The sequence below is a fragment of the Dromiciops gliroides genome, chromosome 2 (genome assembly GCF_019393635.1).
Source record: "Dromiciops gliroides isolate mDroGli1 chromosome 2, mDroGli1.pri, whole genome shotgun sequence".
NCBI classification, from domain to species: domain Eukaryota; kingdom Metazoa; phylum Chordata; class Mammalia; order Microbiotheria; family Microbiotheriidae; genus Dromiciops; species Dromiciops gliroides.
Window position 1 is genome coordinate 659,032,462 of NC_057862.1, and position 12,910 is coordinate 659,045,371.

At 43.7% G+C, this 12,910-nt stretch overlaps 1 protein-coding gene across 1 annotated transcript in view; it reads left to right on the forward strand.

Annotated features, from left to right (window-relative positions):
* The window catches only part of CNGB1 (cyclic nucleotide gated channel subunit beta 1), a 99,667-nt gene that overhangs the window by 30,419 nt on the left and 56,338 nt on the right, over positions 1–12,910 (forward strand). The window contains exons 14-16 of the mRNA XM_043981231.1: positions 79–171; positions 2,870–2,908; positions 6,484–6,578. Coding sequence (XP_043837166.1) covers positions 79–171; positions 2,870–2,908; positions 6,484–6,578 — 227 coding nt within the window. The remainder of the gene's footprint in view (positions 1–78; positions 172–2,869; positions 2,909–6,483; positions 6,579–12,910) is intronic.

Consider the following 12,910-nt stretch of genomic DNA (forward strand, 5'->3'; position numbering starts at 1 on the left):
ATAAAACACAGCTCTTTAAAAAGTTATAGTCTGATCATATTATCCCAAAGGTCATTTCCATCATCTCTCCCCCTTTAGGGAGCTTCCCAGGATTCAAGAGGAGAAGCTGGAAGATGTGCTTGAGGAAGGAAATGGAGAAGAGGAAGAAGAGGAGGAAGAGGATGAACTAGAGTAAAGCTGGCACAATGAGGGAACCAGTGCAGCTGGGAGGCTTCAAGAAAGATTCCGCCTTATGGGGTGGGGGTGGGGGGCAGGAAGGCTCCAATGTCTCACTGGGGCATGGGGTGACCCTGGCTTCTTGAAGACCAGGCTGGGAGCCCACAAGCTTTACTAGGTTTCAACGAGTTGGAAAGTCTTCCATCATGGCTCAGACTGTGTGTCCATCAGCTGAGGACTAGCCTAGTTCAATTCACCACAAAATCGTCCCCAGCAGGTTGACCTGGCTCCTGGGCGATGGATATTTTTGGTCACAGCAACTCAGATACAGACTATCCAATAAAGGCAGGGAGGGGTCAATCAAACAAGTGATCAATCAACAAGCATTTATTGACTACTTACTCTGTACTGGGCACTGTGCTGGGGGCTGGGAATTCAAATACAAAGAATGAAATAGTCTCTACCCTCAAGAAGCCTCTATCCTAATGGGAGGAAGCAATATGTATATAAATAAGTATTCACAGAATAAATGTAAAAAACCCAAGGTATTTAGTCAATCAGTCAAATAAGTATTAAATGCCTACTATGTGCCAGACTGAGTGCTGGAGGTAAAAAAAAAAGGGGCAAAGGGTCCCTGCCTTCAATGAGCTTACAATCTAATGAGGGAGACAACGTGCACAAAACTATGGACGGACATGCTATAGACTTGGTTTCATGCAAGAAGATAGGGCCTGAGATGGATCTTAAAGGAAGAGAGAAACTCTGGGAGGTGGAGGGCTGTGTGTGTGTGTGTGTGTGTGTGTGTGTGTGTGTTTGTGAGAGAGAGAGAGAGAGGGAGAGAGAGGGAGAGAGACAGAGAGAGAGAGGAGAGAGAAGAGAGGAGAGAGAGGAGAGACAGAAGAGAGAGAAATGAAATGGAGGAAAGAAGGGAGAGAAGACAGAGACAGAGAGAGTAGGGGGGTGAGAGAGAGAAAAAATGAGAAGAGAGAGAGAGAGAGGCCAGTTTGACTGGATCATAGAATGTGTGGAGGGGAGGAATGTATAATGAAAATGGACATCGAGGTTTGGGGTGAGGTTATAAAGGGCTTTAAAAGCCAAATGGGGGATTTTGTATTGATCCTAGAGGTAGTAGGGAGCCACAGGAGTTTATTGAGTAAGGGTCACGATTGGTCAGATTTGAGCTTTAGGAAAACCACTTTGACAGGGTTGTGACCAGTGAGCATGGCTGGAATATTCAAATTGTTTCATTCACATAGCAAACATTTAATCATGAAATCACAGACCCTTGAAGGAAAGGAGGCAGGAATGGGTGGGAGCTTGGTCCTAGAAGTCAGGAGAACTGGTGGAGGGATTCTTAAATAAATGATCTGTGTGCTTCAGTTTTCCCATGTACAACATGCCCTTTATCTCCTAAGAACTTGGGGAGACAGATCAGATAGAATGAGTGAGGAGGGTTTTGAATGAATCCTGGGTGACCCACACACTGGGAGTAGGATGAAGTCTTGTGTCTCTAGGGTCTGATCAGTGATTCAGGGACATAGCTAGTGTTGATAGTAAGGGGAGGGAGTCCCCAAAGTAATAGCTGTAAAGGGAGTCTTGGCTTGGGGACTGAGGTTTCAGGTTCAGGGTGGAGAGAGCTCTATTCCTACCAAAGTAGTGGAAAGAGCCCTGGGACTGGGATCAGAGGGTTTGGAACCACACTTTGCCTCTTCTTATGATCGCCAGTATTACCTCGGGCAAATTCCTTTCCATATCAAGGCCTCAGTTTCCTTATTTATAAAATGGGGTTTTAGACTAGACTGTTGGGCTCTTAACCTTTTCTGTGCCCTAGATCCCTGGCCGGTTTAGTGAAGTCTGGGGATCCCCAGGTTTTTAAATGCATAAAATAAGATACATGCTAGGATGAAGAAAACGAATTATATTGAAATAAAGATTTTTTCCTCCATTCAAGTTCACCAAGCCATTGAAATCTGTCTAAGGATCAGGGCTGTGTGGACCCCAGCTTAAGAACTCCTGGCCTATAGGGTCTCTAAGATTCTCCTCTCATCCCCCTCTCCTCCCAACTCTGAATTGAAATCCGTGACCTCAATGAGTGAAGAATAGAGGGATCAGTAAACATGAGAGGGGCAATGCTTTCTACCTGTGTGACCTGGGCATGTCACTTATGTCGCTGACTCTCTCCTGGGCCTCAGTTTTCACATCTATAAGAAGAGGTACCTGAACCAGATGGCCTCTGAGTTGGTTAGTTTACAGATATTTATTAAGCATCTATTGTGTACCACCAACTATGCTAAGGGCTGAGGATACAAAAAAAGTCAAAAGCTGGCCCTGCCATCAAGGAGCTCACATTTTAATGGGAGAGACATATACTTCCAGAGAAAGATCTAAGAGCTAAAGACCATCCAGGCTGGTGGAAGAGGGATTTTGGGTGTGAGGGAGCGCCACTCGAAATGCATCCCTTATTCTGCCCATAGGTAAAAACAGCCACTGTGCCAGTCAACCCTGTGTCCAGTACATGTATCCCATTGACTTTTTTGTAGGGCAATGAGGGTTAAGTGACTTGCCCAGGGTCACACAACTAGTAAGTGTCAAGTATCTGAGACCGGATTTGAACTCAGGTCCTCCCGAATCCAGGGCCAGTGCTTTATCCACTGCTCCACCTAGCTACCCCTATCCCATTGACTTTTAACCCAAGAACTTTTCTCTTTTCCAGATTGCAGGCCCTGTGTGGCATGGAAGATGTGGCTACAGGGTAAGTACTGCTGGATCCAAGGCATCCAAGGGACATGACTATGTATGTGTATATAGTTTGCTTTATATACATTGTTTGTATGTTGCCTCACTCATCAGATACAATCTGTTCCTTGAGGGCAGGGACTGTCTTTTGCCTCTTTTTATCTCCCCAGTGCTTAGCACAGAGCCTGGTACATAGTAGGTACTTAAATTTTTATTGATTGATGGATGAGAGAGACGGACTGACAAGAGATGGAGAGAAACAGAAAGATAGAAATATAAGATAAAAATAAGATGGAAAATCAAACAGAAGAATAGAAATCAAGAGACAGAGACACAAATAAAGACAGAGAGAGATATTGGATGAAAAAGGGAAAAAGAGACAGAGACTGAAACATAAAGATAGAGAAATATGAGGCAGAGAGAGAAAGAGAGAGAGGGAGAGAGAGACAGAGAGAGAGAGAGGGAGAGAGAAAGAGAGAGAGAGAGAGGGGGAGGGAGGGAGAGAGAGAGGGGGGAGGGAGGGAGAGAGAGAGAGAGAGAGAGAGAGAGAGAGAGAGAGAGAGAGAGAGAGAGAGAGAGAGCGAGTATAGGCAGTTCCCTGGACAAGGAACGATGTTCTTTGCCGGCTCAGTTTGTTCAAGGGGTTACTGCTGACGTGAGAGCCCTGGTAACTGGCCACATGTCTCCTAGCGACAGGGTCTCCTTCCCGGCAACAGCGAGGCTCTTCCTAGCAACTGCAGCCTTTTGGTCCCTAACCTGGCCTCCCAATGGGAGTTTCTCCAGAGGCTCCCTGAACATCAACTCAATCTGATTAGGAGGAGACAGGATTCTCGACTCATCTATAGACTCCCAGCCCAGGGCCGATCCCGAACAGGCAGCTTCAGGCTTGAGGCAGACTCGGGGCCTTTTGAAACTATATGTTTATATGAACCGTGCTCAAGCTTGCCATGAATGTTACGGAGCCCAACTGAAGCCCGGGAGCATGTGTTTCATTATCAGCAAATGTCACTTCATGCAAGTAGGTGGATTATTTTCATCGTGGGTCTCCCCCTCCCCCTTGGTATCCAGCTGGGGTGCGGGAAGGAGCTTTGCCTGAAGCAGCTGCCAGGCCTTTCTGGAGGGAGGTCTATTCTGCTCTGAAACATTCGCAGGTGGTTGTGGTTTGTTCCTACCTGAACCTTCAGTTGGAGTTAGAAAGGCATGGGTGACGTCCTACTTGGAAAGCTTGCTGGGCTCAGAATTGCTCTGGGACTTGGGAGTTTTCTCATTCTTATGAACCAGGGGCTTATTGAACTCCAGGAGGGCATAATCATGAGAATTATTTCAGTCTCCTTTGGTATTTTATGGCTGAGTAAAGCTGATGACTGTGCTTTGGTGGCAGGGGAAGAAGAATATTCATAATGATGCATTATGTTTTTATGACACTTTTGGCTTTTCAAATAATTTCCCCCTAGCAACAGCCACCACAAATCACATTCCTCTGATGCTTTGAAGTCTTCAGAGTGCTTTTTGAGACATTCACTCATTGGAACATCCTATAAAGACTGCTGGGCAGATACTAAGAGAAGGAAAGAAAGATGTCAGACCTGTTGTCTTTAGTGTTTTAAAGGAGTTGTGATGAGTCAGAAAATGTGTGTAAAACACTCTGCAGACCTTCAAACATGAGATCAGTGTTGACTATTATTATTGTCCTCATTTGTGAGGAAACAGGGGCTCAGAGAGGGCCCAGGTCTTTCTCTAACCTTCCTTGATCCTCACAATAACCATGAGGGGTATGTGGGATGGCTCACATCTATTTGACAAATAAGGAAAATAAGGCCCAGAGAAAGGGTAAGTGGGTTGTTCTGGATCAGCAGTTCTCAAAGGGTAGCCAGGTAGACTGTTGGAGACCCCCCAAGATCTTTTCAGGGGGTTCGTGACAATATTTTCTTTTTAAAAAAAATCATGATAGGATTATTTTAAAATAGTATTTATTATTTTTCAAAAATATTCCAAAACTATTTTTATAATAATACTAAGGCTTTTAAATTTCTAATAAGGTAAATATTAATACATATAACCCACATTGTCAAAAGTCCTTTGGGGAGTCCTCAAATTATTTTGAATGGTGTTAAAAGAGGTCCTGAGGGGGCAGCTAGGTGGTGTAGTGGATAAACCACTGGCCCTAGATTCAGGAGGACCTGAGTTCAAATCCATCCTCAGACACTCAACACTTACTAACTGTGTGACCCTGGGCAAGTCACTTAACCCTCATTGCCCCGGGGGAAAAAAAAAGAGGTCCTGAGACCAAAACATTCAAAAAAGACTTTTTGAGATCACCCAGGGAATTAATGCCTTGAGTTGGGATTTAGTACATTTTTTATTAAAGGTAAAAGCATGAAATAATAGTAACTCACATTTATATACCACTTTTAAAAATCCACCCTTGGGCTTCCCTATAACTCTGTTGGCAGTAGGTAAAACCACTATGATTATCTCCATTTTACACATGATGAAACAGGAGCTTAGAGAACTGATGACTGGCACAAGGTCACACAACTAGGTAGAGTCTGATGGGAAATTTGAACCCAAATCTTCCTGACTCCATGTCTAATTCACTGCAAGTCCATTCCGTCATGAAATATATGTGTGGTTATACCACCATAGGTGAAGAAGATCCTTCTCCTGGTCTATTAAGTTGCTTAGCCTACTCCATTTAGATTGTATAAATATATACATGTATGTGTGTATGTGTATGTGTGTGTTGATCCATGTTACTTCATTGAAAAGATGGCATACAGCCATGAATTGGGATACTTATGTAGGGGCTTCTAGGGGGTCTGGAATAAAATGGACTTTGGTCTCCTCAAGTGAGCCCTTGTCCACAGCTTTTGCCATTAAAAGATTTAGATCACTGATGTCAAATTCAAATAGAAACAGGGGGCTGCTAAACTATACATAAGGATTCCTGGAGGCCTCCAATTGACTTAAAAAACTCACACATTAACATCATCATCTATGTTCTACTGTGTTTTTCTTTATTTTGTTAAGTATTTCCAAGTTACATTTTAAGATGGTTTGGACTGCATTCAGGGGTGTTGCAGGATGTGTGTTTGGTACCACTAATATAGATTATTCAGGATAAAAATTCTTTTTGAAAAATTTAGGTAACTGAAGGAGAAAAATGGGTTCTAGGCAGGGGTCTGTTGGAGACAAATTGTCAACTTTCTAAGAGAGCCAGTTGTTAAATTTTCAGGGTGATCATTTCCATGTTAGAAATCAGCAAATGCTATAAATCAGGGCTTGATTTATTGGTTTTGGGTTTTGTTTTGTTTTGTTTTTTTTTTTTTGCAGGGCAATGAGGGTTAAGTGACTTGCTCAGGGTCACACAGCTAGTAAGTGTCAAGTGTCTGAGGTCAGATTTGAACTCAGGTCCTCCTGAATCCAAGGCCAGTGCTTTTTCCACTGCACCACCTAGCTGCCTCTAGGCAGTATTTTTATTAAAATGTTGTGAATTAAATTGAGTTGATCGTTGCATCGAATGCTGCAGTCCTTTCAAGCCTTCAATGAGCACATTTTCTCAGCTCTGTTTTCTCCTTGGGGTTTCCACAGTGTTCTGCTGGATAGCTGTTTGGCGGATGTCGTGGACTCCAGCTGGAGTGGAGTAGGAGGGATCGAGAGCCAGGAGTCTTCCCTACAGGTACAAGGTCCCTCTGAGTTTGTATTTAGGAAGTGGGCCCCTTGGGCCAAGACAGTTAGACTATCAGTTTGTAAATCAGTAAGACACCAGGCTAAGAAGACTAGCACAAAGATCTCTATCTCAAGCACACAGCACAGTGACTGGAACACAGTAAGTGCTTAATAAATGCTTTATCTATTAAAAAAAAAAAGAAGACTAGCACAGTCTCAGTTTATCTTTCACTTAAAAGTGCTGAGTTACTAAACCAGCTCTATATACAATTCCACGTTCTAGCATATTTACAATTGAAACCATTGATTTCAAAACCATTAGTGTTAAATTCTTGTCTGCTATATTAGTTGAAATGAATGCTGGAGAGGAGAAGCAGGCCCTTGACATTGGGTGTTTTGACTCTGAAGCGCTTAAATCAATTTTCCTTTTGTTTATGGTCAGTTTTTACTTTAAGAGGAATAAGTCTAGCCCAAGGAAGGGGGCATGGGACGGCCTGGCCAACCATGGCCTGCCTGCCCTTTTAAAGTTTTCAACCATCACTCATTGCTAGAGAAAAACTGGTTTCCTACTAAGTCAGCATTTCTATCTTCCTCCCTGCTCTGATATTGACTGGGTGAATCACTCCCTCCCTCCCTTTGAGTCTCAGCATCCTTATCTAGAGAATGGGGCCAACAAGAACCAGACTGCCTGTTCCTTGGTGGTGGAGAGAAAAAGGGTTTGTAGTCCCTTGTAAGCTTGAACTTCCATGTTCACTTATTAAGTATCTGAGAATAAATTTGGCACAGTCCTTGAAGGGTTTAGCCAAGTGTTTGACCGCACAGATTGGCCTCAGCTGGAGGCCAGATTGAGGCCCCTCCAGGTGTGATGGAATGTCCTGCATCTTCCCATCCCTTCAGTTCATGGGATGCTGGCTTCTGACACCAGCATTATAACCGCTCTCAGAAATGGCCATAGGCCTCCCCAGGTACATAGCATTTCCTAAGACCATCTCACTGGGATCCCAGATGAAATCTGTTTTGAGAATTTGCTGAATGTAATGTCAGGATTTTAACAGCTGAGATGATGACAATAAAAATGATTGTGTTTTTTTAAAATTGCTGATTCACCCTACCTGTGCAGAGAATGAAGCAGCTGGAGACCATTAACTGGGGGGTGATTTCTTATTTAGACTCCTTGACTCATAAAATGTCAGAACTGGAAGGGATTATAGAAGTGAATTAGGACAATGGGGTCAAACTCAAGTAGAAATAGAGCCTACAGAACTATACATGAGCATCCCTGGGGACTACCTATTGCCTTGGTTATAAAATATAATGCTGTTTTATTGTATATTCATTTATTTTAATTTTATTTTTTGGTGGGGCAATGGGGGTTAAGTGACTTGCCCAGGGTCACACAGCTAGTAAATGTCAAGTGTCTGAGGTCAGATTTGAACTCAGGTCCTCCTGAATCCAGGGCCAGTGGTTTATCCACTGTGCCACCTAGCTGCCCCCCCATTTATTTTTGTTAACTATTTCTCCAAATACATTTTAATCTTGTTTGGGGGCACTTGGGATTATTATGGACTGCATGTGGCCAGAGGGCTGAATGTCTGACACCTCCAACCTACTCCAACAGGCTCATTTTACAGATAGGAAGACTGAGACCCCAGAGACACAGAAGGTCCTTGCCCAAGGTCACACAATAAATTAGTGGAAGAACAAGGACAGGCCCCCAGGTCTATCGATGTTTAGTCCAGGACCCTAATCTTTAGCCTGGCTGCTCTCTTCCAAAGCTATGTCTGGCTGAGTTCTGAATGCTGAAAAGCAAGGATTTAGAATTGAAATGAAAACCCTTTTTAAAAAATCTTCTGAGCAAAGATAACTTTCCCAAACCATATTCCATCTGAATCCACTCTAATGCATAAGTCTCTACTTTGGGCTCCCTCAGCAAAAGTGAGTTCCCTATTGTAGGGGTTCTTATTCTGGGATCTGTGAACTTAAAAAAAAATTTGATAGGAGCATTTTAATATGATTGCTTTCTTTTGTAATCCTAGGCATTTTATTTTATGCATTTAAAACCATGATTACAAGAAGAGATCCATAGGCTTTAAAGATGACACTTTAACCAGATTGCCCCTTGGGGTCTGGCACTAAAATAGGGTTAAGAATCACTGTCTTAATATCTATTTCTTTCGGTTTTATTAATGGCACCACAGGAGGAAGCTGAGGTCGCTGGCACTGGAGGTAAGAGTCACTGTCCTAAATGATGCTTTTCCATAAAGACCCAGTGAAAATGCTCCCCATGGGCTTGTGTCCTCCCGTTTTCCTACAAAAATCCTAAACCCAGGTCAAAAGAGAAAGACCCAAGCATAGGCAGGTCGAAGAGGCATCAGGTGGAATGATTGCCCCCTTTTATCCTTTCCTATGATTCCAAGCTGCAAAGAAGAATAGTACCCCTCTTTTTTTTTTAGTGAGGCAATTGGGGTTAAGTGACTTGCCCAGGGTCACACAGCTAGTAAGTGTTAAGTGTCTGAGGCCAGATTTGAACTCAGGTACTCCTGACTCCAGGGCCGGTGCTTTATCCACTGCGCCACCTAGCTGCCCCGAATAGTACCCCTCTTAACAGCAGTGTGGTGCAGTGGAAAATGCCCTGAATTTGGCACCAGAGGACCTGGGTGCAAATTCTGGTGTTGGTTGCTATTATTCAACCTTGGGCATGACTCTTAACTACTCTTGCCTCAGTTTCCCCATTTGCAAGATGAAAATGGAGTAGATGATGTTTAAGGTCGCCTCCAGCTTAAAATCAAGGAGCTGGTTGAATTCTTTCATTTTACAGTTGAGGAAACTGAGGTGAGATCCAAACCCAGGTCTCCTCTGACCCAGTGTTCTAATCTAGAAGCTTTCCTCTTTGGAATGGCTCCTCCTTCAACTCAAGCCTGGGGCGGGGTTGGGGAATTCTCGCTTTCGGTGGCAGGCATCAAAAATTAAAATAGCCACCCAAATGTTGTTTCTAAGGCTGGGCTGCTCTAGCCTCAATTGGCCAACCCTCCCCTCTACATGGGGGATCTTTGCTCCATTGGACTGCTTAAATGGTGAGCCACCCAGGGAGGAGCTGGGCATAATGCAATGAATTTTAGGTGAAAATTGGAAACAGAGCTAGATGAGAGAAGCTGAGTAGGCTCCATGTTGGAGGCCACTCTCTTTAGGGCCAAAAGCTGCATTGGGATTCCCACTGAATAGCCACAGCCTGAGAATTATTTCCTGGTCACAAAGCTGGCCTCTTAGAAGAGTCCTGAGACAGCCCTTGAAGAAGCTCCCTTATTTCTCTGATGGGAAGCTCACAATTCTTCCTTGTGTTTGGAGAGCCTTTTCTGCTCTATAAAAAGAAGGGTTCCAAGAGCATGGGACCATAGATTTAGATCTCCAAGGGACCCCAAAGGGTTAATTATTCCAACCCCATTTTTTTCAGATCAAGAAAACACAGTCTTCTTTGACTTGCTCAGGGTCACCTGGGTGGTCCAGTGGATAGAGCGCTGGGCTTGGAGTCAGGAAGACTCATCTTCCCAAGTTCAAATGTAGCCTCAGACACTTACTAGCTGTTTGAGCCTGGGCAAGTCATTTTACCCTGTTTGCCTCAGTTTCCTTGTCTGTAAAATGAGCTGGAGAAGGAAATGGGAAACCACTCCAGTGTCTCTGCCAAGAAAACCCTCAAATGGGGTCAGAAAGAGTCAGACAAAACTTAGAAATGACTAAACAACAAAAATGACTTAGTCAAGGTCACCCATGTTAGATAACTGCCAAATTTGGGAAGTGAGAAAGGGAGTGTGGGGCAGCTAGGTGGTGCAGTGGATAGAGCACCAGCCCTGGATTCAGGAGGACCTGAGTTCAAATCCAACCTCAGACACTTGATACTTAGTAGCTGTGCAACCCTGGGCAAATCACTTAACCCTCATCGCCCTGGGGAGGGGGGAGGGGAGAGAAAGTTGAGTGATAAGGTTGTATAAAGTTCAAGTCAGTTCGGGGATATGACACTTATAAAAGTAAGTGTATCAGATAAATTGAGGAAAAGAGAGTTCTAATAGTCCGGAAGTATCAGGGAAAGTTTGAAGGAACTGAACCTAAAGGAAGGCAAGGATTCTAAGTCAGGATCACAGGATCTTGAGCCAGACAAGACCTTTCAGATTCTCTAGTCCAACGGGCTCATTTGACAGAGGGAGAAACTGAGGCCCAGATTGGGGAAGTAGCTTGCTAAGGGTCATATATCTGGTGAAGAAAAGAGCCAGGATTTGAACCCAGGTCCTTTGGTCCAAAATCCACTGTTCTTTCTTTCTTTCTTTCTTTCTTTTTTTTTTTAGTGAGGCAATTGGGGTTAAGTGACTTGCCCAGGGTCACACAGCTAGTAAGTGTTAAGTGTCTGAGGCCGGATTTGAACTCAGGTCCTCCTGACTCCAGGGCCGGTGCTCTATCCACTGCGCCACCTAGCTGCCCCTCCACTGCTCTTTCTAATTGGGAAGACCACTAGTACAGCAAGCTGTGGAGCTTGGGTTGAATCCTGCAGTCAGTGGAAGTCCAGCGGAGATTTCTGAGCCAGCGAGTAGCGTGGCCCAAGTGGCACTTCAGGAAAGTTGGCCTAGTAGCAAATCATAGGGTGAATTGGGGGAGGGGGGGCTTGGTGGGAGCTAACCACAACCAAATAATCATTCAATCAATAAACATTTATTAAGCACCTACTATGTGTCAGGGACTGGGTGAAGTCCTGGAAAGAGGCAAAAGACAATCCCTGCCCTCAAGGGGCTTCCAGTCTAATGGAGGAGACAACAAGCAAACACATTTCTACAAATAAGCTATAGAGAAGATAAATGGGAAATAATTAACACAGGGAAGACACTAGAATGAAGAGGGGTTGGGAAGAGCTCCCTGGAGAAGGTGAGATTTTAATTGGGACTTAAAAGAAGCCGGGAAAACCAGTAGGAGGCCTGGAGGAGAGTCAGTGCAAAGTCGTAGAGTTGGAAGATGGAGAATCATGTGTGTGGAACTTGCTGTTTCACTGGCTTGTAAGCCATTGATGCTGGATGGTAGGTTGTGTGAAGGTGAATAATGAATAAGTAGATCAGAGGGTAGGAAGAGCTTTAACTGGCAAATAGAGGAATTTATATTTGATCTTAGAGGGAATGCCTTATTGTGGTGTCTACCCAGTTTTCCAAATCTGATCTTGGAGCCCAGCAAACATACACGGCACACTGTGGGCACTGAATCAATGCTTAATTCATCATGTCCCTCTGAAGTCTCCCCTTCTTCTAGTCTAAGCATCCAGGATCCTTCAACTACTCCCTCATATGGGTAGAGAGTTGGAGTCCTTCATCATCCTAGTTGCCCTTTTCTGGCTCTTCTCCAGCTCATCATTATCCTTCCTAAAATGGGGTGCCCAGAACTGAACACAGTACCCAGATGTGGTCTGATAGGGGTATGGTACAGGGGACCCTCACCTCTCTAATGTAGTCCAAGATTACATTAGCTTTCTTGACCGTTATATCCCAATGTTCATTCATAGCTTAGAACCTGCCTGTACCCCCAGATCTCTTTCAGGCAAACCAATGTCTAACCATGCTTCCCATATTGTAATTATGAAACTGATTTTTGATCTCATATTTAATTCTTTGTTTCATCTTGTTAGATTCAACCCAATGTTTCTTGAGATCTCTTTGGATCCTGATGACCATCTAGGAAGCTAGCTGTCCCGCCAAGCTTTGTGCCATTTGCAAATTTGATAATTGCTTTTAGCACGGATGTCAGTTATCACATTTGCAAATGGCACAAAGCTTGGTGGGACAGCAAAGTGAACAATACAATGTCAAACACTACAAGGTCAGACATGGATTCCTGGGGCACGCCACCAGACAGCAGACACCAAGGAATTAATGATGACTCATTATGTCCATCTATTCAATCAGTTCCAAATGCACCTAGACATATTATTACCTACTCTGTATCTTTCCATCTTGTCCACATGAATATCATGAAATATATAGTCAAATGTTTTCCTAAATATAGGTAAACTATATCTGTATGAGAGACAGTGTTGTGTAATGGTTAGAGAGCTGGCCTTGCAGTCAGAAAGACTAGACTTTTGACATATATTGGGCAAGTGATTCTGGGCAAGTAAATTAACCTCCATATGGGTTTGTGTAATTGAATGTGGGGATCATGAACAATTTGGCAATGGTAAAAGGTTACATATACCTATCTTTAAAAAAAAATTTATTATTTTTTTTTTTACGGGGCAATGGGGGTTAAGTGACTTGCCCAGGGTCACACAGCTAGTAAGTGTCAAGTGTCTGATGCCGGATTTGAACTCAGGTACTCCTGA